Raw genomic sequence first — 26,119 nt, 5'->3', positions numbered from 1 at the left:
TTTTCTGGGCAGCTTTGCAATATGAAGTAAACTTTCAGGGAGGGTTAAGAGATTTTACCCCTTCCTCCTGTTGTATCCTCCTTTTTAATCTCTTTATTAATAAAAGTTTGTGTTATTTATAAAAAAAAACGAGGTGAATAAGATTGAAAAACTCAAGAGGGATTTCCTTTGGGAATCGAGAGAAGGGAAGGGGGATCATTTGGTGAAGTGGGAGGTAGTTTGTAGGAGTAGGGAGTCGGGAGGGTTGGGATTTGGGAATGAGTAATGTTGGGAAGAAGAATACAACTTTGTCAGGGAAGTAGCCTATCGAAAGAGACTTTGGCATAAGGTGATGGGTACTGGGTAGCCGACATGACTTGAGGACTAATGATTAGGATGCGGGGTTATCTTCTTGAGCAACTCTAGCATCGCCTTGGAAAGTCGTTTGTCTTATCATTTATCCAATAAACAAACAGAAAAAGTCGTTTGATCAGTCAAGGACATGGGCAGTAGCTATTCCAAATAGTACTGATCAGGACCCACTATTGAGATTTATGATTGTAGTTTGCATCTTCTGTCTCCAGGATTTGATATATTATGTCAATTTGTCTTTTATAATGTTCTCACTACATATTAATGTGATCATTACAAGTTTTTTTGTTATTCCTGCAGATGTTTAGATGTGCATTACGAAGAAGCCCCTCTTCATCTTTAGCAAATGACTGTATTACAGCAATGGCTGAGGGACTCCAGCCCAATTTTTATAATCATTTTCTTGGTCTTCTCTGGGGAAGTGGTGACTCTTCCTACTTGTCTGAGGCTGATGCTTCTGTTGACTCAGAATGGGAGTCTTTTTGTGGTATTATAATGCAAATGTGTACAAATCCTAGAGTTACTCCTACAAAGTGCTTAGATTCACCACCTTATTCATCATGGGAGTTTCTTATTAACAGCAAATTTCATGAAAGTTACATGAAATCTACATCCATTACTGGGATTCCTTTTAAAACGTCTCTTGACTTTTGTGATTTTGAACACTCCACTAGATATTTCGGAGGCAGACAGAGCTCAGAGATGTCATACAATGTTCAATTTTTGATGGACACTTTGGATTCCTTGCATGCTCTATATGAATGTTTGAAACTTGATAATCTTCGTAAACGGTGAGCTCCTGTTCACTGTGTTGAAATCTTGTTTTCATTGATTCATGACACCTCTCTTGCACTCTCATGTTACTTGTCAAACTTGTGTTGAAATGTATTATTTTTATTCTACCATTAAAGATAAATGCTTCTGTGGAAACCATAATATACTGATCTCTGTTTCATGAGGATTTCAAAATAGGTAGAATTTAGTTTCTTAACAAAAGGAAAGAGGGTGGACCTGGGCCTTAATTGTTAGAAGAAGAAAACTTGGAGTTTTTTTTTTTAATTATTATGTATGCCTTTTGAGGCAATTCTTACTTTCGGGAGCAAAAATCCCAAAAGCATGTTTCGTTAGATATTCTGAAAAGCTAATCTTAAAAGTGAAAATGCAAATTAAAATACCTATTTACTCTAGATGTTAAAAATATACTAGTTCTTTCCAAAGTTTATCCTAATTATAGTTGAAAGTAAAGGTTCTTTGGCATTCAATATCCTTAGTGGTAATTGTGGGTGTTCTGGAAGGAAATAAATTGAAGAATATTTGAAAACAAGATGATGTGACAAGGTGGAGTGATTCAGTGGGCTGCAGCATAGTTGTCAGGGTGACACCTAGGAGACAAGGCACCCTTGGAGGGTTGCCTTGCCCAAGGGCCTACATATTTTTATAATTCTTATACTAGTCACTTTTTTCTATTTTCTTATTTCTTATTTGTTCAGGTTCAATTGACATACAAGTTGGTGATGTAGTCTAGAATGCTTTAAGATTTGAAAACCTGAACTGATAAGTAAAGAACTTGAAGAATTTATCCAATCAGCACACTAGTGCAACCAAGATTTATCATTATTATGTTAATAATAATAATAATAATTATTATTAACATAATAATGATAAATCTTGGTTGCACTTATTATAATTATTTTGATTATGATTCTCATTGTTCCTCCTCCTAGGACAAAAACAATGTTTAGCCCCTAGTTTTCTATATTTTCTTTTCTTCTTTTTCTTCTTATAAATATGTTGATTTTCTATTTTTCTATAAGGTATATACTAATTTCATGAAGATTATGGTAATTATTTGTCAAAGATTACTGGTAATTACATAGATCCTAGGGAACTGCCCTAGGATTTATAATTTATTATTGAAAAAATACATTACCTAGGTTGATTTTGGTGCCTTGGAAACCTTGTGCTTTTTCTACCTTCTGCTCTTGTTTGGCAGCCCATAAACAGTTCTATGAGATTCCACGTCGTGGTTGTTTTGATCATAGCCAAGGTTTAAAATGTTGGTGTCAGTGGAAATATTGGTCCTCCAAATATTGGAAACATCGTATGTAAATATTTTGAAATTATAAACCTGATGGAACAATTGTGAAATACACTACAGAATGCTATTTTATGCAATGATAAAAGATGCATAGGTAGACCCTTTTAAATTATTTATCTTGTTCCAAATTATCAAAACTGCATGGTAGAGTGAATTCAAGTAAAATTTAAACTCATAGAAAGTGCAAATGGTTTTAATAGATCAACCAAATAATTTATCATACAACAAAAATTAAGATTTAACTTCATGTTTGAAAAGAATTTTGAGCAAGCTCAAAGTGGCAATCATGTCCATTAGGTGGGCAATAAAACTGCTACTCCATGTATCAAAAATAATTTATTTTGAAGGTAATACCCCACGTATCTAAAATGAGGGTGGGCCTTGGTGCAACAGTTGGGTTGCTCCATTGCGACCTAGGTGATCAGGGTTGAAATCTTGAAAACAGCCTCTCTGTGTCTGCAGGGGTAAGGCACTAAGGCTGCGTCTGTCCCTCCCCAGACCCCACATTGGTGGGAACCTTGTTCAATGGGCTGCCCTTACTCCACATATCTAAAATGTTCTCGCCAACTTTTGTTATAATACTATCTCTTGTACTTAACATAGCACCATCAGCTTTCATTGGGGAATATGTTGATTGTGTGTAGTTTCTAAGTTCTCACTATATATGACCCATACTTGTATATGGTCACAGTAGAATCACCAATACAATGCTATAGTTTACCTTTACTGAGAAAAAAATTGGTGCCTCAATTTGTCAAACATATTCTTTTTTGTTTGTATTTTCTATGATGTGTTTTTTTGTCATTTTGTGTAGATTTCATTGATATTGTTATAAAGTAGTTTGCTAAGCACTTTGTATCAGCTATTTGTGCTTTCATATTACATATTTTTCTGAAATATGATGCTTTTTCTTTCCATGGAATGGCATCCTTAGTGTCTATCCTTTATTCATTACTTTCATTGGCCTTGTTATAGGTTATAGGGTAAATTTTTTGTTTTGATACACGACCTCTGCTGCCTTTCCTGTGATCTGATTACTTTGGTATCTCTAGATCTGATCTAGCTGGTGATTCTGGTATATGGGCATAGGCATTTAAAAGGGAAAAGATCCGGTTAACCCAACTTGGACCCAAACCAAGTTGGCCCGGTCTGACCAGGGTCACAAAACAACAAACATATCCTGACCTTGAGTTAAACAAGTGCAAGTGGCAAACAGCCGCCCACCCCGACAAATTATTGGAAATTTCTAGAAAAAAAATCTCCCATTTAAAGGAAAAGGAAAATAAAAATAAATAAGAAAGGATCCTCAACAGGGTGTACACGAACTCTCTTCTCCTCTACTAACTACTGTGGGCATGTGGCTTGATCTTTTGTCGGAAAGTACATAGTGCAGCCCCTCCAAGGGTCCTGCCATCTTCTGCTCCTTTCTCCATTTTCCTCACTAGTTCCTCATCACACCATTTTCTCAGACCTTCAAAGGTCTGACCTTTGCCTCAGTTGAGTCCATGCCTCTACATATGATATCATCAATTTTCATATGATGGTTTGCTATTGGTAAGGCCTTTTCATTAGCCTTTGGCATGTTGTTCATTCAGTGCAAGACTGACTATCCGTGGCATCTCTTTGTGCATTTGTTTGTGTTGTAGGCTTGATCAAATTGATCATGCTCCTCTATCTTTGGTTAGTCAGTACCCATTGTTTGTTTCAACTTTTACTTTGTAAGCTCAAGATTGGTCAACTTGAGCTTGAGTGGTGTAGAGATGTATGCTGCTGATGTAGCATAGGTAGGGGGCATTTTTGGATTCTAATGATAGAGAAAGCTGTCTCAAGACTGAAACAGAACAGAGGATTTGCTGGACTATGCACCAGATAATTCTCTTCATTTTTCCCTTTCTTTTACAACATTTACTAATTTCAGTACCCACCAAATGTTTGTAAGATGGTGCACCATATCCTATTCTATATAAAGTTCCATTGTATCTTCGCTTTTCTGAAATAGTTCATGTTTTCAGCTCCATCCCTTGGATGCTCACTAATGAGCTGAACCACATTGAATCTCTCTTGTTGTCCCTCTTCTTCTTGTTGTTCTATGTGGATTAAAGGATGAATGAAATTTCTCTGAAATTGCAACCTTGCTGGCGCCAGTGGCTGTTGCTTTTAGGCCTAACTACCTAAGAAGATTCTTCTGATCATAATGTCAAACTGTAAGTCGAAAGAGTGGTTTTCTTCAGAGGATTTAGCCTATGAATAGATGGTATGCATAAGGGGTAGCAATGATTCCTTTTGTTGAGCTTTTCTCTACATACAGGTATATAGCTATCCTGTACGAGTCACCTTTTTTATGCTTTTATTTCAGTTATTAAAAATTTCCCCTTCTTTATATTCTATACCTTCTTTACCTTCTCTCAATGCTCAAGCACATTTTTATTTAATGTTAATATGCTTCCATAATTATTTTTTTGATTAGTTTCTGATGATTAATTTATGGTATCTCATTACTTGCAGCATGGTTTCTAGGGGCATGTACTACTGTTCAGTATTAACTTATCTGTTTTGTCATTGCACCTCTTCTTATGTTTTTGCTTCTCTGATGATTGAAATACCAATTGCTGCTTTACCTTGTTTTCTTCTATAATATCTCATAATTTGCTTATTTGCATTGGGTGCTTGACATATTATGAGCTCAATATTGCTTCATTCCTTCTTGCAGGGACTTAGGACTTCTGGTGGTTCTATTATGTAATATTGTTGCTTCTCTTGGAGAGGAAAGCTATATTGACTATTACCTTCGGGATTTTCCCCATCTTTCAAAGAAATTTGGAACCTGCAGTACCTGTTCTTCTCCTAGAACTCCACCATCTTTATTTAAATGGCTGGATATATGTTTGCGATATGGTTGTCATATGGCCAATATCAATGACCTCCCATCTCTAATTTGTAAAGAAGGAAGTTATGTGGTGAGCTGGGCACGAAAGATCATATCATTCTATAGTCTATTATTAGGTGCGGAAAGGCTAGGCAAGAAGCTTTCTTCAGGTGTCTATTGTAACATTGCCACAGGATCATCCCGCTCTCCTGAAGAGCTTACTGTCTTAGCAATGGTTGCAGAAGGGTTTGGACTCCAACAATTAGATTTACTGCCTGCTGGTGTATCTCTTCCTTTGCGACATGTAAGTTATTTTCTCACTACATCGAAGTGCTTGTATGAAAGCATTTTGAGGATCCCTAGTATAATATAGCAATATCAAGAAGTGAGGAAACACCATGTGCTTTCTGGTTTACCCCTAGTATAATTTAGCAATATCATGTTGCATTCTAATGCACATTTTACTTTTTACCACCATTCAGTTCTTCCCATCCAGATCTAGCAGGCTGAAAAGTTGAGGATCAGATACTTTAACAATCTTTTTCTAGGCTGTTTCAGGGACAAGTTGAAACATTGTATACTTTATGTATGTGCACCTTTCATGCCCAGATATGGACACCAACACTGACATGGTTATAGAAAATAGGGATATGCTTCTCCATTTCCTAAGGTCCTATACACATATATTGGTACTTGTTAGAGGCATCCCATTTGTTATGCTTATAAATTACATTATGCTTTTCCATTCAGTTTTTGAAGTTTGTGTCATTTCTCAGTAGTTGCATCTTGCTAAATTTAGTAAGATTTGTTACATATACTGGTTCTTTATCGTTTTCTTTGTTAAAGTAAACCGATTTACTTAATCATTAAAAAAAAAACTTCTTTTACAGATTTAAAAAAGTTTTATGCTATGTTTGGGATTGGGTGTGCATAATATCTGACACTGTTATTGCTGGGCATGTACAGGTATTGGGTATCATATGTGTACTAGATATGTCATTATTGGTGATTTATTTTTTGGGTGTATGAGATGGGTAACAACAGCATTATCATTAGGTTCATCCTATGATTTGGTTATTAAAACAGTGTTTCTTCCACCAAATATAGGCATTGGACAACTGCAGAGAATCTCCTCCCACAGATTGGCCTGCAGCTGCATATGTTCTTATTGGTCGAGAAGATTTGGCATTATCATGTTTGGAACAGTTGAGCAAATCTAAGGGGATTGAATCCCAAACAACTTCAAATTTAATCTCTATATCTACTCCTTACATGCAACATTTGCATCCAGTGACAATACCTTCCTCAGTTTCTGATACAATGGGGTTGGATGGCATTAAGATTGAAGATACAGATTCCATAGATGGATCTACAACTGATGGCATGGAACATATCTTTAATTCCAGCACACAGTTACGGTATGGTCGTGATCTAAGATTAAATGAGGTTGGTATTTGTTCTCTTTATTGAATGGATAGTTTAAAGTAGAAATGAACCTAATCTGCCAAATCTGAATTGTTAATTTTATGTTTGCTTATGCAGTTCATTACCAGATCCTAGTTGTTGTTTTCACTGATCCAGACCTGTCAAACTGAAAAAAGAAAGATAAAGATGGTGTTTCTTCTTCTTTTTTTTTTCTGACTTTGTGGTATATAATCATAAGCCTCTGCTAGGATCCTGTTTTTTGATCAGTACCTCTGCTGGAATTCTTGGGCTGTTATAAATGAGATCTTGTTGGAGGGAAACAAATGGTTATCTGAAAAGGGTTGATTATCAGCTACATAACCTGTGACAGTGGAAGCTGATTTGTGGGAGTTAAGGTGTAGAAGGCTCTCATACCAGCAGAGAATTCTAATGTTCATTGGGCATTTTCTTACAAGTTAATACTGTTAGTCCCCCAGCTCTTTGTAGGTGGAAATGCCTAATAGGTAGGCCTATTGACAAGCAGGTTTCTAGATTGGGTTAGACCCCAAACTGAAATATCACATGCATAAATTATATATTATTTATTATGTTATGTAATATATTTATTGCAAATTGAAGGGGCTAAAAACGCTAGGAGCCGACCAAAGGGACATGAGTTGTAGTGAGAAATGATTTAAGCACTCATAATTTAAAAATGGATATGGCACTGAACAGAATGGAATGGAAAACAGGATTCATGTAGTCAATCCCTTATAGTTAGGACAAAGCTTTGATGATGATGGTGATGTTATGTTTTATATATAATGGAGCCATTGCTTGTTCTAGTGGTAAAATCTCAAGATAAGTATGAGAATGCGGGTTTGAGTCTGGGAATGATGACTTTCTCCAAAAGAATTCCAAAGGTTAGACCTGTATTCAGTTCACCAACATTGGGTAATGTGGGTAATGGCCTTTTTTATGTTAGTATTTAATATAGATGTTCTATATATGTATAGACATGAATATAGATATTATATACTATAGATATACATATTGAATTGGTTTAGATCTTTTTTTGGATGCATTGGAATGGACCCAATTAGTACTAGGTGTTGGAATTTAGACCCAAGGTTCATAGTGAGTCTATTGGACCTTGGATCTGCTTCATTATTTATTTGATATTAGTTGGACTAGATGAGGTGTGCTAGATGATAGACCTACCTAGAAGGTATAGTTTTGCCTACTCTGATGGTTGTTATTCAAACTGAAGTGTGGAGGAATATTTGAAGTGTGCTTAATCACTATGGAAAAGCAATTTTGGGAGTATCTGGTTTATCTATCTGTGCTTTTGATGTATATAATATTTGAGGAAGAGTGATTGTAGACCTACGTAGAAGGTATGGTTTTGCCAACTTTAATGGTTCTCATTCAAACTGAAGTGTGGAGGGATATTTGAAGTATGCTTAATCACTATGGAAAAGTAACTTTGGGGTATCAGGTTATCTGTTGTGCTTTTGATGTATACAATATTTGAGGAAGAGTGATTGTATTTGCAAGAGACTAGTCCCAAACTAAGTGGCAATCAACCTCGATATGTTTGGTGTCTTTGTGGAACACTAGATTTGAGGCAATGTGAACAGTACTCGTTTATCAACATATAAAGGAGGAGGATCTAAACTGTAGTACCGAGATTGTGAGGTAGACCCCCAAATAATGTTACTACAGGCTGATGGCATAGCATGATCTTCAGCTTTAGGAAAAGACTATCATCAACATATGCCCTAAGCTGGATGGAAGAGGATGGAAAGAACAATCTTTACTGAACTGTAACCGAGAGGTAGTGTAAACAAGACTGCCTACAAGTTGCTTGTTCAGAATAGCATTCTATAGAGGTTAATTGTCATCTTTGTAATATTTTACATTATGTTTTAAGGGAATTTCTACATGCTTCTTATTTATTAAGTGAGAAAACTTGATCAGGTCACCTATATATATTTTTGTTGATTTACAAAATAACTTCAAAGTAAGATAAGAATTTCCAAGCGAATATGTCAATGGCCCAAGGTCCTTCAATTTAAAGGTGATGAGTCCAAGACAAGGAAGAAGACAATAGAAAGAAAAAAAAGCAAAAAAAAGAGAGAAATGTAAATATATTCTGAATTTGTTTGTTTTTGTGTTCAAAGTACTTGTTTTGGGTAGGGGTGGATTCGAGCCAAGCCCAGTCGAATACTTGGCTATTCGAGCTCGGCTCGCTGAAACTGTGTTAGGCTCAAGCTCGAGCTCGATTCGAGCTAGAGACTTGAGCTTGAGCTTGGCTTGGTTCAAAGTTCGCAAGTTTGAGCATGGCTCAGCTCAAGCTTGACTGCAAGCCAAGTTTTTTTTTCTAAAAAATAAAAAATATACATATAAAAAGTATTTTTTTATTTTGCATACAAAAAACTAAGAATTATAAAAGTTATTTATTATTATACATTATAAAAAATAAAAATATACATATAAAAATGTTTTTATTCTACATACAAAAAAATAAGAATTATAAAAGTTATTTAATTATTTATTATTATACATAAAAATAAAAATATTATATATACTATATTATTATATAGAATATAAATTATTTACTATATATTTATATGTATATATATACATATATATTTATTATACCAGGTTCACGAGCCTCACGAGCCGAGTTTCACAGGGCTCGAGCTTGGCTTGTGGCCACCCCTAGTTTTGGGTAGCTTTGTAGTGAGTTTGGGCCCAGGGGTATTTTCGTCATTTTATAGTTAAAATTCTAGTCAAGTGCATTTGAAACAGTTGTTTTGGGTAGCTTTGTTGTTCGTTGGGGGGTGTTTTAAGTTACTTTTGTTCTTAAAGGTCTGCCCATGAAGGGCGGGGGGATTTTAGGGGCTTATGTTCAAGGTATTTATTTGGCTTCTCCGTAAGTTATTGAGTCTTATAAACGAGATGGGGGCTGTTTCGGTGGGGTCTTTTGGTTCTTTCTCTTTCATTTGAGCTATAGCTCAACCTCAACTAGGGTTTCCAAGTATTGGGAGTTTGGGTTTTGAGGACTATGATACTACATCTATTGAAGATCAGATAGCTATCCATAACATATTATGGACAAAGATATGTGTAACCTACTAAATCTATTGCTCACATGGAATCGAGCTCTTTTTAAGCTGGTGGAATGATGAACCCAGAAAAAGAGGAAAGAAGAATAAAAAGAAGGAAAAAAAGAGTGAAACTTAAATATATTTTGAATTTATTTGTTTTTGTAGTAGGATCCGAAATAGTTGTTTTGGGTAACTTTGTAGTCAGTTTGGGTTTAGCGGTATTTTCATCATTTTATAATTTAAATTCTGGTTAGGGGCAGTTGGGTGCACCTCTGTTGGTTTTATGTCTGTTGGGTGTTTTTGTAATTAAAGTTGTTTTTTACTGGAGGTTGTTTTATGTTACTTTTTGTTCTTAAGGGGCTGCTTGTGAACAGGGGACATTCTAGGGGCTTATGTGTAAATGTTTTAGTTGGTTTCTCCAGACTTCAGCAAGCCATATAAATCTCATAAAAGAGAAGGGGGCTGTCTTTGTGGTGTATTTTTGTTCTCTCGCTTTTATTTAAGACCCCAGTTAGGGTTTTCAAGTATTGGGATTGTGGGTTTTGAGGTGTCAACTCATTTTGTGCCTTCCAATCCCTCTATCACTGTGTGTCTGCGTGAGAGGCTAGCTTGATGCCATTGCAACTGTAGCAGAACAGTTCTAGGAGTTCTACTCCAGGTTCAGTGCTAAAATATATGAAAATCCAGTTTATTTTTGTTGTTTTTAGCTTTTTTTTGCTGTGCTTATTGTTGTTCACGTGATGGACTGAATATATCTTGCTTGTTTGCCCACATCAAAAGGAATGCTGAAGAAGTTTCTTATGGCCAGAAAACTTGGTTTGAGCACTTTTGCCAATTCATCATTATCTTGCAGGCAAGATACATACAAAGCTATCATGATTTATCCTTATTTACACATCGTTGCTTACTGTATTAGTGGTGCAGTATTAGCCCATGCTAGCTTTGGTATTGTGTTAACCCATGGAGTCAGAAATTGTAGGTCCAAACCTGAAGCATAAAACCTTCACACATAGATGTGCGCACACACACATACAGACACAGAAGGAAGAAACAAGAGAAACAGACAAGAACTAATGGGGTGTCTATCCCCACCCCATCTTTCCCCAGCTCAGCAAACCTTATCTCTGCTAAAGGGCTTCAATATATAAATAATTACAAAAATACCCCACTTGATACTCTTATGTAGGTGAACCACTGGACATGTTATTTTGTTTGAAACACTTAAACCTGTTAGCTTCTTTTTTCCAAAAAAGACTGTATTTGTCAATTTTGGCAGTCCTTTTTTTGATCAATAAAGAAAGGATTTTATTAAATGATGTAATTAAGAGATAGTACAAACATGTTGGAGTATTCCAACAGCCCAAGTTTTAGAACGTAAATGATTCAGTACAATCAGTTTTGCAGTATTGATTTGTTTTAAGTGGTTTCATAGTGTTCATACTCTAGAATGTGATTCTAATTGCTTTAGTAGTAGTTCTGTGAATAAGACCTCAACCTGTTAGCGTCTTAAATGGTGTAATTAAGATTTAGTATAAACATACAGCCCAAGTTTGAGAGCATAAATGTTTTAGTACAATCATTGTTGCAGTGTTGATTTATCTTAACTGGTTTCATTGTGAATATCAACACACATCTTTCTTATCAATGGATGCTTTTGTTTATTCTAGGTTAGGCGCCTTTTGTGCTCTGCAAGACCTGTGGTAGTTCAAACGTCTGTGAATCCTAGTGCTTCTGATCAGGATAACCAACAGGTACAAGCCATTTTCCCCTTGGTTTTATGCTTCATTCATTGTTTGTGGTGAACGTCTTAATGACTGTCAAATTGTGGCTTGTTTTTAATCGGTTGTTGGAAAATGTGCTTGCTTTTTTTAAATAGTCGCTATGGCCTTCCCCTTATCTTCTATGTTTTGTAATAAGATGGAAGTATGAAATTCATTGATACTTATTTGGCCATGTCTTGTTTTCAATAAATGGGTTTTATCTGTTTCATAGAGGATATCATATTCCTAAGATATGTAGCATGTGAGCAGGGATGAAGAATTAGTGGGCCATCTATTTCTTAAATTCAGGTGGATAAATCCACTACGAGAGTTTTCCTTTTCCTGTTTGACTACTAATGGATAACTCCCAGTTCCTTTAGGGAACTCATTTTTACTTGGCCTTTATCTTGGGAGCTAGAGGAGGTGTTTTATGGGTATGGTTCCAGCGATCATTTGATGAAGTGTTTGGAAAAAAAAGGAAGCATGGGATTTTTGAAGTAAAGGTCTTCTGACAGCTGTGTGCTGATGCTGGTAGTTTAGTCATGGATTGTGCTATAGTTATTAACCAGTTTAGGTCTTTCCACAGAAGAGATTTTTTGTTTAATTGAAGTGCTGTTTAGGGTGTAGGTGGTGGAAGGAACACTGTAAAGCATAAGTTGCTTTGCATTCTTTTATATACTTGCATTTTAATAATTTTCTAATTAATTGTCAAATACACAGAACGGGTGGAACCAATCAGGAAAAATAAATAAATAAATGAGGTGAATTCCTGGTAGAAAGGCAAGATATACTACTATTACAATGATAGCATTCCTCTGGAGGATGATGCGTAGATGATAACATTCACTTCTGCAAGATGTTTAACCTTAGTTGGTGCTGGATAGTTTGGAGAACCACCTGAAATCTTGGAAAATTAGGGGTCTTAATAAGAGAGGGAGATTGCTATGGAGTTCTATTCCTGTGGCCATGGCATGGTGCACTTGGAAAGAATGAAACCAGAGATTGTTTGAGTCAAAATATCAGTCAGTGGAAGATGCCATCAGGAAAGTGATAGGGACTATTCATTTGTGGGTGGTTACAACCGAGTCGTTTTGTAATACCTCTTATAACAGTTTTTTTCAGCCTGTTTCTTTGTTTTTGTAACAGGGCAGGCAAGTACAGCTTAGATGAATATTTGTATAGTGGTTCACTGTACAGGGCTATACTTGTACATGTTACAGTTTGAAGTTAATGAAAGAATACAATACCTTACTTTTTCTCAAAAAATAGTAAATAAATAAAGGAGTGGTTTTTCTCAGACCTTGAATTATAAGATCTCTAATCAGACTATTGCTTTTGTTGGTTCAGCTGTCTTAATATGTATGGTTATCTTTGTTGGGTCTTAAGTCATTAGTTGTTGGGCCTTAGTTATTGGGCCTAATCTTATTTAGTGTTTTATTTGTCTGGGTGTCCCATCACTAATCAGGGGCATTCTAGTCTATTTATGTAACATTATGTAATACACTTATTTATAATAGAGTAGGGCCGGCTGAGAGATTCATTGCCGCCATTCTCAAATCTTCCTCTCCTTCTTCTTCTTCTCTTCTCCTTCGGCAACTGTATTCCAGCAAACAGCTTTATCCTCCAATTTGAACTGCTTGTTCAGTTTGATTCCTAGGTCTGCCAGTAGTTTAACTCTGCCAGTAGTTTAGACGAGATGAAAGAATCTCCCAGAGAGATGCAGCAATCAGTTAACGTAGTATAATTGCCTAATCAACGAAAATTTAGGTCAGTGCATTTGATTTTTACTATAAACAAGAGCCATAAAATTATACCTTTTGCATAATCTATTTTTTTTACCTTCTGTACACTAACATGTTCAGTTGTTCCTTGTATCTTTTTTGCCTTATTTTGTTTCCTCTTTTTTTCCTCTCTCTTACAGGCTCAGCTCTGGCAGCTTGCTCAAAGGACCACAGCTCTTCCTTTTGGCCGTGGGGCATTTACTCTTGCTACCATCTGTACTCTTTTGACAGAGGTTTATTCTTTTTGTGGGCATACTTATCTAATACATTGTAGGAATTTGCAATTCATTTGTTTTCGTTTTTTTTTCTCTTACATATCTTACTGAAATTTTTGTAGGCACTTGTAGTACCAAAGCTTGTTTTGGCAGGTCGCTTGCCTGCCCAACAGAATGCAACTGTATGGTTTATTTTTGTCATTTCACTTGTTAATTATTGACTATTAGTTCCTTCTGAAATAAAAAAATAAGTACAGATTATCAATTCCTTTACATTGTATAATGATTTGTAGTGTTTAATGCTTATATTTAGTTTCAAGATGGTTTCTTACTGCTAAACTTGATTTATTACAGGTATTCATCTGTTGGTTCTAACAATTGAATTTAGAAAAGAAAATAGCAAGGATCTGATTGTTGCTTTCAGTTCAGGGAATTTTGATTTTATTTTCTTGACTTGAAGTTTATTTCCTGTTGGTCAGTCAACCCTCCAGCATCTGGAGACTGAAGTTGGTTATCTTCTATTGGAAAGTAAATTGAGCATTTTGAAGTAAATAGGAAAGAAACCATTGAAGGATAATGGCTTTTCAAATATTGTTTTGGCTTATGGCTTGGAATCCTTTGAAAAAATAAAGACCATCACCCCCACCTTGTTTGTGCCAAGTTCTTCTAGAGGATGTATGGCACCACAATACGGAAATTTATGTCAAGATGTAATTATGCAAGGTTAATGCAATTTCTCCTATGTCAAGGAAATGGTGTTAAATCATCCATCCGATCTACGTTGGTTGGGATGATAAACAATGATTACTCTGCCTGTCACCTACATCCTGCAGACAGAACCTTGCTTTGTCTTCTTTCTTGGGAACAGCAGGTATAGTGACCCTATGGAAGATCATCCACCAAGGGTTTTGTTTTAGGAGGAAAATTCATGCTCTAGCAGTTTTTACATTGAAGAGAAATCATATAGCTTTCAGTCCTGACATTGGCAGCCTCTAGCATTCCGTTGGTTTAACATTTAATCAAGAGATAAAACTGAATTCTATTAGATCTCTTCGAAATCCTGGTTGGGTGTGGATTGTTTGCATGTATTACCCTCAGGATGACAGTGTATCCTGAATGTTACGTGGCCCATTTGGAATAGCATACTCTCATAAAGCTGAATACATGTCCTTGCTGTTGTGCCTTTTGAATTGTCCAAGAGAAGAGGCTCAACTCTCTAACATGAATGATTATTTAAGGAATACCATTAGGTGGGCCAAAGAAGAAGCAGCTTATGGAATAAAGTCTTTAATGCTAGCCTGCTTGGTATATCTGAGATGGGCTCCAAGGGGTTCTAATGCTGTAGCATATTTTGGGGCTTAACATTGATTGAATCTGCAGTTAACTCCATTATTATTTTTGGATATCTTATTGGCAGACGTTGAGATGAACATAAACACTAATACTTTGTTGGATTAAATAATTGCTGCTTGTTGAATCTTAAACAATACAACTAATTTTAACAAATTTTGAATCATAATTGTCAAGGTATCAAGGCAAAGCTAGGCAATAAGGGAGTGCCCACTGCCTAGTCACCTAGGCATCCACCTAGGCCTTGCCTAGGCATGGATTCAAAAAATAAAAAAATAAATAAATAAGCTAAACTGTAGGATAAGAAAGCGCCCACTGATTTGGGGTAGGGTTTAATCTTTAAGGTTTTTTTTTTTTTGGGTGCTTTCTGGCCTGGGGAAAGTTACATCTTCCCCAATTCACATTTACCCACCCCTGGTGTTCTAATATACAATACAAGGACAAGAAAAAAATATATAGAAAAAAGAAAGAGAAAATGTTTTTTTATTTCTTTTTACTTGGGCTGTAGAGAAAAAATATGTCCTGTATACATTTTTGCCTTATTAATTTTTGTTTTGTTATGAAAACTAGTTGTATCATTGTGATAGCTGCAACTTTTTTGTTCTTTTGAGCAGGTCAATCTAGATCCTAACATAAGAAATGTACAAGAACTTAAATCCTGGCCGGAGTTTCACAATGCTGTAGCTGCTGGGTTAAGGCTGGCTCCTTTTCAGGTTAATCCATAGTTGTCCAATGACATGCAGTAATTTTCTGGCAACTCTGCAGATGTCTATATTTATTCATTTTAGCACTAATGTTTGACTACTATTTTCCCTCTCATGTTTGGTTTGTATATACTGGACTATGTTATCTTATTTTTCATCTGTATCTGCAGGGAAAAATGTCAAGAACATGGATAATATATAATAAACCGGAAGAGCCAAATGTTATTCATGCAGGACTTCTCCTTGCACTAGGATTGCATGGACATTTACGTGTTTTAACAGTCACTGATATATATCAGTATTATTCCCAGGTATAGTGTTGCATTGATCATTAATTTTCTTTTGCTCATTGTACTTTAAGGTTCTCAATCCCCCCCCCCCCCCCCCCCCCCCCCCCCAAAAAAAAAAAAAAAAAAAAAAAAGATTCTCAATCAAATCCCACAACCCCAGCTAATTTCTGGTCAAAAAATACGGTGAGTCTAACTCCTACAAAATTTGGGGCACGTCACTGAAGTTGAGTTTGAAGATCAACACATCTGAGATTTTCCAGTGAAGATATAAGAACTTCGTCCTGCCACCTTATGTGTGTATTCCATTTTTTAATCAAACACTCTTGTCCTGTCAGCGTGAGAGGGAAGATCATGTGGAGATGTAGTGGGCTGCTATCCTTTGTAATGTCTGAGAGGTTTAGTGGTTGGTCAGGAGTTAGATTTTTCAGACAGTGTCCAGGTAAAGTTGCTACTCAAGTTTTGGAGGACAGTGGAACTATGCAATTTAACAAGGATGCCATCATTTGGAAACATCTAACAAAATTAGCACACTTTTTTAATTTAAAGTGATGAAAAAAATATTCTTGTCTAAAATCTATGGTTTGACAGAAAGTTTCTCCTCTGGTGGTATTTTTACTGTTGAGATTGTTCACTCACAAGCATATCTATTTGCAGCATTGGAAAATTCACTTTGTTACTTAACCAGTTCTCAAATGAAAAAGAAATGCTTGGACATGTCTATCAAATTAATGGTATTTGACACTAAAGGACATTCCTAGGTTTGTAAAAGATAGAAAAGTGCACTTGATGTTCAGTAAATTGATGATGAGGGATGGGAAAGCTGGTACTCATCCTTTACTAGTACTGACCTTTTCTGATTTTTCTCAGTTAATGTACCTCATTACCAATTGCATATGGCTTTCTCAGTAAATCAATGTGCTTGCATATCATAGAATATGTGTTTTCTTTTTCTTTTCTTTTGTTTTTGTTAATAGACTTTCCTAGTAATTCAAATGTTCCACTTACCTTGTAGGAACATGAGAGCACAACGGTAGGACTGATGCTTGGACTAGCAGCATCATATAGGGGAACTATGCAGCCTGCAATATCAAAGGTAAATGCATGTAGTACTGAAATATGATTAAATCATAAAGGTTTTTTTTTCTGACTTTTCTGAAAGTTGTCAAAAATTTAAAAAGGCCTAAATCTCTTAAAACAATGAAAATTACATCTTTTCCAAAAAAAATGTAAACCTCTCAAAAACTATAAAATAAATTATTAAGGACGGTTTTCCTTTAGTTATCCTTATGCCCAAATGAAGCACTGTGACAAGCTTCCCCAAGGGAGGCATGAGGTGTAGCCTCACTAATAAACAAATAAAGCAGCACAAGAATTACAAATGAGCCCAATACAACTGATCCCTAATTACCCCTTGGTTAGCTAATGAATCAGCCAATGCATTAGCCCTCCCCATCCATTGTATAATCAAACTCATCTGTTGCGTTAACCATATGAACTTTTTCATTTCATCTTGGTAACACCATTTACTCAATCCGGATCTTTTAGCCAGCCCACCACCTCCTTGGAGTCCCCTTAATCACCAGGTCCTCCAAGTTCATCTTTTGCTATCTGAACACCTTGTAGGACTGCATACAGTTCATCCTTTATAGAGTCTCCATTCTCACCGTTCCTGAATAAAGTGCTACCATATTCCCTTTCTTATCTCTTATAACCCCTCCAATTCCGGAAGCCAGAAGGGCCTGGGTTGCCTTGACTACTACTATCAAAATTTAATTACAAAAAACCTTCAATGGGAGGTGCCCATATCAACCTTGTTTTAGCCTTCTGTACTGAACTAGAAGCCATTGGAAACCAACTCCTCCAAATATCATCAAAGGAGAATTGTCTAAACAAATCCAAAGTTAGAAGCCAATGTATAAACCTTGGTCATTACACAATCCATAATTTGTTGTTTGCTTCTCTCCTCTTGGAAGATCCTAGTATTTCTTTCTTCCCATAAGGTCTGAATCACTATTTCTTTGCTGTTCTGGTGCATCTCCACATTATTCTTCACCTTCTCTTTGGCCACACAAAAGTAAAGATCAAACAGCATCTTAATTTCCATTATGTTCCATCTGCACCCAAACAAGGAGAAAATCCAATTCCTAATATATCAAAGGAATAGGAGATTAGTGAGTGATAACAAGGTTCACCATCAGATTTACAAAAAGTGCACTAGTTTGGGGAAAGACACAAAAAAGGCCTCTTCTTTTGCAAGTAATCTAGGGTGTTAACTTTCCCGGGGGGGGGGGGATCGGTTGACATCAAACTGACAAAGAGCAATAAGAAAAGAGGCATATTGGGCACCAAACCATTCTATCCGGTTTAGAAGGCTCTAAGCAGACTCTTTCATGAAGCAACAAAAGCTTTGACAAACAAGTGACTTCATCTCTCAATCCCCTTCAAAACCCAAAATCCCAGTTATGACCCAAAGGCAAGATAGGAGGGGTTAAAAATTTTGAGATACTCTCATTTTTATACAAGGAAATGAAATACAGAGAAGGAAACAAGTCCTTTAGAGGTCGGCCACCAAACCAAATGTCTTTCCATAAGCGAATCCTAAAAATGCTTTATATGTTTGCTTTTATTTTTAAATTTTCATTTGAATACACTTTACATGTTATGTTTATGTATTTTAATTTTAGATAATAGGTTTTTTAAATCATTTATTTTAAAATTTAAGTTTATATTTTTATTAACATTATGTTTAATATTTTTTAAAATTTTTGCATTTTTTTTGGAATTTTCTGACTTTTTTTTTTATTTTTGTAATTTTGTGCCTTTCTTAAAAGGCGCACGCCTCGCCTTGCACCTCAGGCGCAAATTGGCCCTTGCTTTTTTTTTTGTGCCTTGCGCTTTTAAAACACTGGCTAGGGTATTGTTTTTTTTGTTTTTTTTTTTCTAGCTCAAAATGAAAGCAATTCAAAGGCAATAAGTGAAAGATTACTTATTAAATCAAATATTGAACACAAAAGTTGTTGTCTTGTTTAAGTGTTTTTTTTTTTTTTTGCAATAACATCAATTTTTATTCCCCTGCAAATTTGATATGCTGAAAGAATGTACTACATTTCTGCAGTCTCTTTATTTTCACATTCCCACTCGCCATCCATCTTCCTTTCCAGAATTGGAGTTACCAACACTTCTTCAGGTACTAAAGATTGTATTTATGTTTCTAGAGTCCAATTTTGCTTTGTCTTTTATACTTTTGTGATTTGCATTTATTTTATAACCTTTATTGGACCAGTCAGATTTTACATCATGTATTTGACTAGTTCAGAAAAGAAACGTCTGCGTGATTGTATTTTTCAACTCTTGCTTGTCTTTGGGTATTGATGCTTCGAGTCCTTTTTTGGCTGGCATTTGAATGCTGTTCCTACTAGTAATACATATTCACAAAATGAAGCATTTGGTTATTGCTCATGTAGAGAACACTGATGTGGGCCCCACTACAGTGGTCCCCACTGTGTTCGTAGGACAGCATGTGTAGTTATTTGTTCCAGTTATAGTAGTGTCAGTTTGAATTAGTTTGTTAATGTTAATTCAATTGTTATTTATTTCAGCTTTTATTTACTTTATTTATTATGTAAGTACTAAGGGCAGATGTGTCCTTTTCATTATGTACTAAACATAACCTATAAATAATAAGAAAGTGGCGGCGGCAGATCAGTTAGAAACTGTCCCTCCTTTCAACCACTTGTGTTCTCCTGTTTCTCTTCTATTCTCTCTTCTTTCTCTCACCTTTCTTTTGTTTTGTAAACCTAAAACCTATTAGGATTCAAGACTGATTACAGTCTTGATCTTCTACTTGGTATCAGAGCCTATCTAGGGCTTCTCATGTGTGTCTAGTCCAGCCGACCACATGAGGACTAGCTAGGGCTGGAAGCTTTGAAGAAGTATTCGGTGGTTGAATCTTGGAGATTACCAGGAGAGGTTCGCAGCAGTTGATGACTTACCGCGGCTTGTAGAGAGTTGGTAATCAGGAAGAAGCAACGAAGGTTAGGGTTTAGGTAACCCTAGAAGACAGTAAACCAAAGTACATAAGTAAGTTTTTTTTTTTTTTTTATTGAGTTTCAGAGATTGCAATCAGTCGAGATAGGTTGGACCTATCTAGAAGTAGGGGCCGAACTGTGTTCAAGCTTGTTTCTAGGGTTTGAGTTGTCGAACTGTGTTTAAGTTTGTTTCTAGGTTTTGACTGTTGGGTCGAACCCCTTCCCTCTCAGAGGTGATTAGTTTTTAGGGTTTCATATTGCCCTATGACAAGTCCCACTTGTGCGGATTGCTTGGAGAGTGCAGCTGAGCACTTATTTCAGACCCACAGTTGAAACCCTAATTTTGCTCTCGTAGCAGTGGGCTCCACAGTAGTGATTTCAGAAAATAGCATCTCAGAATGACAGGCTGCTTGGTACTGTGCATGCCGATTGATTTTAGATGAGATTTGAGTTGATTCCTTGCCTATACTGTGATAGGCGATTGATTTCAGATCAGATTTGGGTTGGTTTCAGATCAGATTTCGGATTAGATCAGATCAGATTTGTGTTGGTTTCGGATCAGTTTTCAGACCTGCTTGTTTGACTCTGTTTTCTGGTATAGTGACTCTAACAGTTTGTAGCCACTGAATCTTGATCAAAGATGGAGTTTAAGGGTCAGGGAGAAAGTAGTTTTGGAAACCACAGTTATGGTAGTGTATCTGAAATCGGGTTTCAGATTACAACAATGAGATTTGATGGGTTAAATTATTTGAAGTGGGCTCAATCAGCCATGATGGCTATTGGAGGAAGGGGAAAACTGGGTTACCTCTTGGGAGATGTGAAAGAACCTCCAAGGAGGGCTCAACATACACCAAGTGGGTTCAAGAGAACTATTTGGTTATGGCGTGGCTGTGTAATTCTATGCAGCCACATATCAACCGAAATTACTTGTAGGCAAAGACAACCAAAGAGATATGGGATGTTGTGAAAGAAACTTATTCCCAACCCCTTAATGTTGCTAGAGCCTATGAACTGAAGTGTGAGGTGAACATCCTTAAACAAGGAGAGAAGCCAGTTTTTGTCTACTTCTCTACTTTGAAATCCTTGTGGCATGAGATTGACCATCTAGAGACCTTGAGTGGGAGAGTCCCAAAGATGCACAGACTCACACAAAGCAAGTCGAGACGAATAGGGTATTTGAGTTTCTGGCTGGTTTGAATTCAGAATATGACATTGTGCAACAACAGATATTGACAAGAGATAGTGTGACCCTTTCTCAAGCATACTCCTTGGTGCATAGTGAAGAGACTAGGAGGAAAGTCATGATGTAGCCTCAACCCTCTTTCCTAGCCTTGACAGCTATTAAACCTAAGCCAGGGGGCGACTCAGAAAGGGACCGGAAGAAGAAAGATAAATGGGATCTAGTATGTGAACATTGCAAGAAACCCAAGCACACAAAAGATACTTGTTGGAAGCTACATCTTCACTTGGTCCCAGCAAAACTAAAAAATAAGAAGGGTAATGCTCATGTGGCTGTGAACACTGATTCAGCATCCTCATCAGGCACATCCCTAGAGACTTTAGCTGCTGTTCGGGCTGCCCTCATACAGTTGGAAAAGGAAGTTGGGAGTTTAGCTCAGCCATCTCAGTCACTATCAGCTCTTGCCACATCTGCATTTGCACATTCAGGTACTCGAGCCTCAGCTTACCATGCTTCAGCTCCAGGTAATACTGACCACTATTAAGTAATAGATTCAGGTGCATCTGACCATATGATTAGCTTGCCATTTTTGTTCACTTTTTATCACTTGTCCTCTAGCCGAGATAGAGTATCCATTGTTGATGGCTCTCTTGTTCCCATTTTGGGTAAGGGGGATATCAAGCTATCGGATACTATCTTTTTATGTTCTTTTTTGCATGTTCCTAAGCTTGATACTAACCTGCTTTCAGTTAGTAGTATTACCAAACACATGAACTGTTCAGTAACATTTTTCCCTGACCGATGTATTTTTCAGGATTTGGAGACGAGGAAGGTGATTGGGTTGGTTGTGAGACGAACGGGATCTATCTGCTTGGAGAGAGTTCTCGTCGGGAGGAGTCAGTGGATAAGAAGTCTTTTGTTTCTCAGTCTGTGAGTTCGGTTATGCTTTGGCATAACCGATTAGGTCATTTGTCTTTTAAGTCTTTGAAGAATTTGTTTCCTGCTTTATTTGAGTCTGTTGAGTTATCAAAGTTGAGGTGTGAGAGTTGTGAGTTTGCCAAACATTGTAGAACCTCTTATTCTTTAAGTAATAAAAGGAGTAATTCCTCTTTTGATATTGTGCATACTGATGTTTGCGGGCCATGTCATATCTTTTCTATGGGTGGTACAGATATTTTTTACTGTTTGTTGATGACCATACCCATTTTTCTTGGGTCTATCTTATGCGTTCTCAGGATGCGGTTCCTGCTCTGACCCAAAACTTCCATCAGATGATTCTCACTCAGTTTGGGACCAAAATCAAAGTCCTTAGATTTGATAATGCAAAGGAATACTTTGCTTAGCCATTGATCTCCTACCTTTTTGGCCATGGAGTTATTTATCAGAGCACTTGCCCTTATACACCACAGCAGAACGGTGTTGTCGAAAGGAAGAATAGGCATATCTTGGAGGTGGCTAGAAACATTATGTTTACCTCCATTGTACTTATTCGCTTCTGGGGTGATGCTATTCTCACGGCAGTTTATCTCATTAATCGAGTTCCTTCCCGGGTTCTTGATATGATAACCCCCTTTTCCCTTCTATACCCAGACGAGGAGTTGTTCATTGTTCCCCTTAAAACCTTTGGTTGTACCTGTTTCGTTCAGCTTCTCGGGCCTCATCATTCCAAGTTTGAACCTAAGGCCTCCAAATGCATTTTCCTTGGTTATGCACAAAATCAAAAGGGTTATTGCTGCTATGATCCGGTTTTAGGGAAACGGTTTGTCTCCATGGATGTCACCTTCTTTGAGGAGACACCCTATTATCCTAGGGTTTCTCCTCAGGGTGAGAGCAATGAGAGTGGAAGTGGGGCTGTTTTGAGTGGGGCTGTTCCTTTACCTATTCCACTGGATAATGAAGGCTATAGTGGTGAGGGTGGTCAGAGGGAGCCGGAGTTGAGAGTCTATCACAGGTGATGCAGGCAGGTTGATCCTAGTCATCGGCAGTCCCGGCCAGCTCCAGTTCCTTCTGCGGCTCCAGATCCAGAGCCTACTGAGATACCTCTCACTGTTGCCACTTCCCCTCTTGTGGATGACCTTGATCTCCCTATTGCCATTCGCAAAGGGAAATGACATTGCGCCACTTCTACATCTCACAGCATCTCACAGTTCTTATCCTATGATCGTTTGTCTCCATCTTACCGGTCCTATCTCACTTCCACTGCCGATGTCCCTATTCCAAGAATAGTGCAAGAAGCCTTATCAGTTCCAGAATGGAAAGATGCAATGCAAGTCGAAATGGATGCCCTGTTTTAGAATAATAATTGGGCACTGGTTGACCCACCAAAAGGAAAGAAACCGGTGGGATGCGGATGGGTGTTCACTGTGAAGCATAATGCTGATGGCTCTATTGAAAGGTACAAAGCCCGACTGGTTGCAAAGGGGTTCACTCAGACTTATGGTATAGACTATTTTGAGACCTTTGCCCCACTGCAGTGGTCTCCACTGTGTTCGTAGGACAGCATGTGTAGTTATTTGTTCCAGTTATAGTAGTGTCAGTTTGAGTCAGTTTGTTAATGTTAATTCAGTTGTTACTTATTTCAGCTTTTATTTACTTTATTTATTATGTAAGTACTAAGGGCAGATGTGTCCTTTCCACTCTGTACTAAACATAACCTATAAATAATAAGAAAGTGGCGGCGGCAGATCAGTTAGAATCTGTCCCTCCTTTCAACCACTTGTGTTCTCCTGTTTCTCTTCTATTCTCTCTCCTTTATCTCACATTTCTTCTGTTTTGTAAACCTAAAACCTATTAGGATTCAAGACTGATTACAGTCTTGATCTTCTACTGCTCATTTGATCTTTTAATCAGTAACCATGAAGGCATTTTGTATTAAATATTAATGAAAGTAAAACTTCCCTCCAATCCTGAATAAGGGATAGAAGGGACTAGTGAAACATACAATAAGTTCCAAGGCTGTCTAGAAAACATTACAATATTCATTTGCAGCTTAATTTACATCAATACCCGGATCTGGTTCCCACATAGGATATGGTGTCCTATGACTCAATGAGTGTATTTGGATTAGGGGAGTGGAAATGTTGGATGGAATTGGAAAATGGGTAAACTGCGGAATGGCTAGCCCTCCTGTGGATTTGGAAGTCCACTAAAATGGTGGACAAAATATAGCAAGGTTTTCTGCTTTCTGGTTTCTGCAAGGCTCTATAATGAATCCAATTAACTAATTCAGAATTTAGCAGATTACATTTCTTTTGTCCTCAATTTCTGTTTTTTCTCAAATAGAAACACAAACTGATGTCTTTCTTTTTCTGTTACTGGAAAATTAACTTACTAGGGTAGTTACTTAACTCTTGGAAACTTCCTGCCAGCCTTTGTACAAGCACAAGACTAGTAAATGTGAAAGCATTTCTTTCAATGTTTTATTGGCTTTTTATAAATGGTTTGCCATATCATCTGCAGTAGTTCAAGTTAAAGAAATTAATTACCAGTTAGGCAGGTCTAAAAATACTATTTTGTGTATCTGCTGATGCCAGGACAAAGAAGATTTTTTACTTAAATTTATATTTTGGTTGATTTCCAGTCAGCAGCTCTCATGTCCATCGGGCTTCTTTATGAAGGATCAGCACACCCCTTAACCATGCAAATTCTTCTGGTATTGTTTTACATTTACCATTAACCATTGTTTTAATTGAGTTAGATTTTTTATGCCTTTGTATGAAATCAGAAATCTTGTTCTTGTATATAATTAATGCCATCATCATTAGAATTCTGAAGAATCTATTAAAGGTATTTATTTGTCTTATGAAAATTGAACATACTTTTTCTACAGTAAACAAAAAAATTATTGAAGTATATCTATACAAACAAATGTAAACTAGAAAAGAAGGTAATGACAACAGTGTCCAAGCAGCTTTACAATGTACGATTCTCTACACTGAAATCAATCAATCAAGTAAAAATAAAAATCCCTTCTTTCAATTTGAATTCTTTGATGTGCCTTGTAATATTCTGCTTTTATGCAGACAAACTGAATTACATTTTCTTTCTGCGGTCTGGTGGAGTTGTTTAATTCTCACCCTGTTGTTGTTTTCATACTAAATTGCTAATTATGTTATTTTAGTTGCTGTTGGTGTTTCTATTTATGTTTTTATTTCCATTTAGTTAGCCTCTTGTCCAGGTCTTGTTTATACGTTATGTTATTTTAGTTGTTTTTTTATAATAAAGAAAAATCCATCTTGGTTGGTGCTATTTAAATGGGTTCTTATTTCTCTTGCCTTCTTCTATATGCCTAAAGGTGGCTTTAGTGAATTCCTCCCTTCCCTGCCCAAGAAAAATAACCAAGTGCTTTAAGACACCTATGTCTCATGTGGCAATGCCATCTTCATATAAATATTTTTATCTTATGAACCTCATTTAATTGAAACTGCTCACTCTCTCCCCTAACCTTCTTCCTACCAAGAATTGCCAATCCCTCACATTAACCATGATCCACCTCATCACTCTCGACCTCCTAGCCCTCCAACATTGGCATTGGCTGTCCTGTGCACCATGCCAGGGGGAGAGCTAGGGTCAACTGAACCACCCTGACAATGAGCCATCCTCCTCTTAAGTCTGATCTGTTATTCTGTTTACCTCCACAACTTGACAAAGAGTATGAAGATTTCAGTGAGAAATGCACCGGCATTGCCTCTCTCTACCATCTCTCTATCTCCAAGCTTGAGCACTGGGTAAATCCTGTCTTTAGTGTTATTAGAATAATCAGTCAATGCAACTGTTGGATCAACAGGAGAGATATTGCTCGCACCATTCAACAAGAATGAGAAAGATATCCTTTTCTAGTCTCAACCATTGAAGCAATTGCAAGTTAACTAGCCCTCTTGAAGCATATAGGGGCTCAAGCTCATCATTCACCTCCTGCCTATTTCATCCAACCAAGGTTCCAATCCTCAAATGGTCCACCTCAGCTGATCTGTCGTCTG

The 26,119-nt window shown here is 36.9% G+C and overlaps 1 protein-coding gene across 2 annotated transcripts in view; it reads left to right on the top strand.

Moving 5' to 3' along the window:
- Positions 1-26,119, top strand: part of EMB2771 (E3 ubiquitin ligase) — an 86,099-nt gene that overhangs the window by 25,879 nt on the left and 34,101 nt on the right. For both annotated transcript variants that reach the window (XM_088970473.1, XM_088970472.1), the window contains 11 exons: positions 652-1,142; positions 5,160-5,619; positions 6,423-6,761; positions 11,500-11,583; positions 13,514-13,606; positions 13,711-13,770; positions 15,553-15,651; positions 15,813-15,953; positions 16,945-17,025; positions 19,048-19,119; positions 24,721-24,792. In XM_088970473.1, the coding sequence (XP_088826599.1) occupies positions 652-1,142; positions 5,160-5,619; positions 6,423-6,761; positions 11,500-11,583; positions 13,514-13,606; positions 13,711-13,770; positions 15,553-15,651; positions 15,813-15,953; positions 16,945-17,025; positions 19,048-19,119; positions 24,721-24,792 (1,992 nt within the window). The remainder of the gene's footprint in view (positions 1-651; positions 1,143-5,159; positions 5,620-6,422; positions 6,762-11,499; positions 11,584-13,513; positions 13,607-13,710; positions 13,771-15,552; positions 15,652-15,812; positions 15,954-16,944; positions 17,026-19,047; positions 19,120-24,720; positions 24,793-26,119) is intronic.

This window comes from Nelumbo lutea, chromosome 2, assembly GCF_056320005.1.
Source record: "Nelumbo lutea isolate HS-2025 chromosome 2, American lotus-T2T, whole genome shotgun sequence".
Taxonomy (NCBI): domain Eukaryota; kingdom Viridiplantae; phylum Streptophyta; class Magnoliopsida; order Proteales; family Nelumbonaceae; genus Nelumbo; species Nelumbo lutea.
This window is presented reverse-complemented; position numbering and strand designations above follow the sequence as displayed.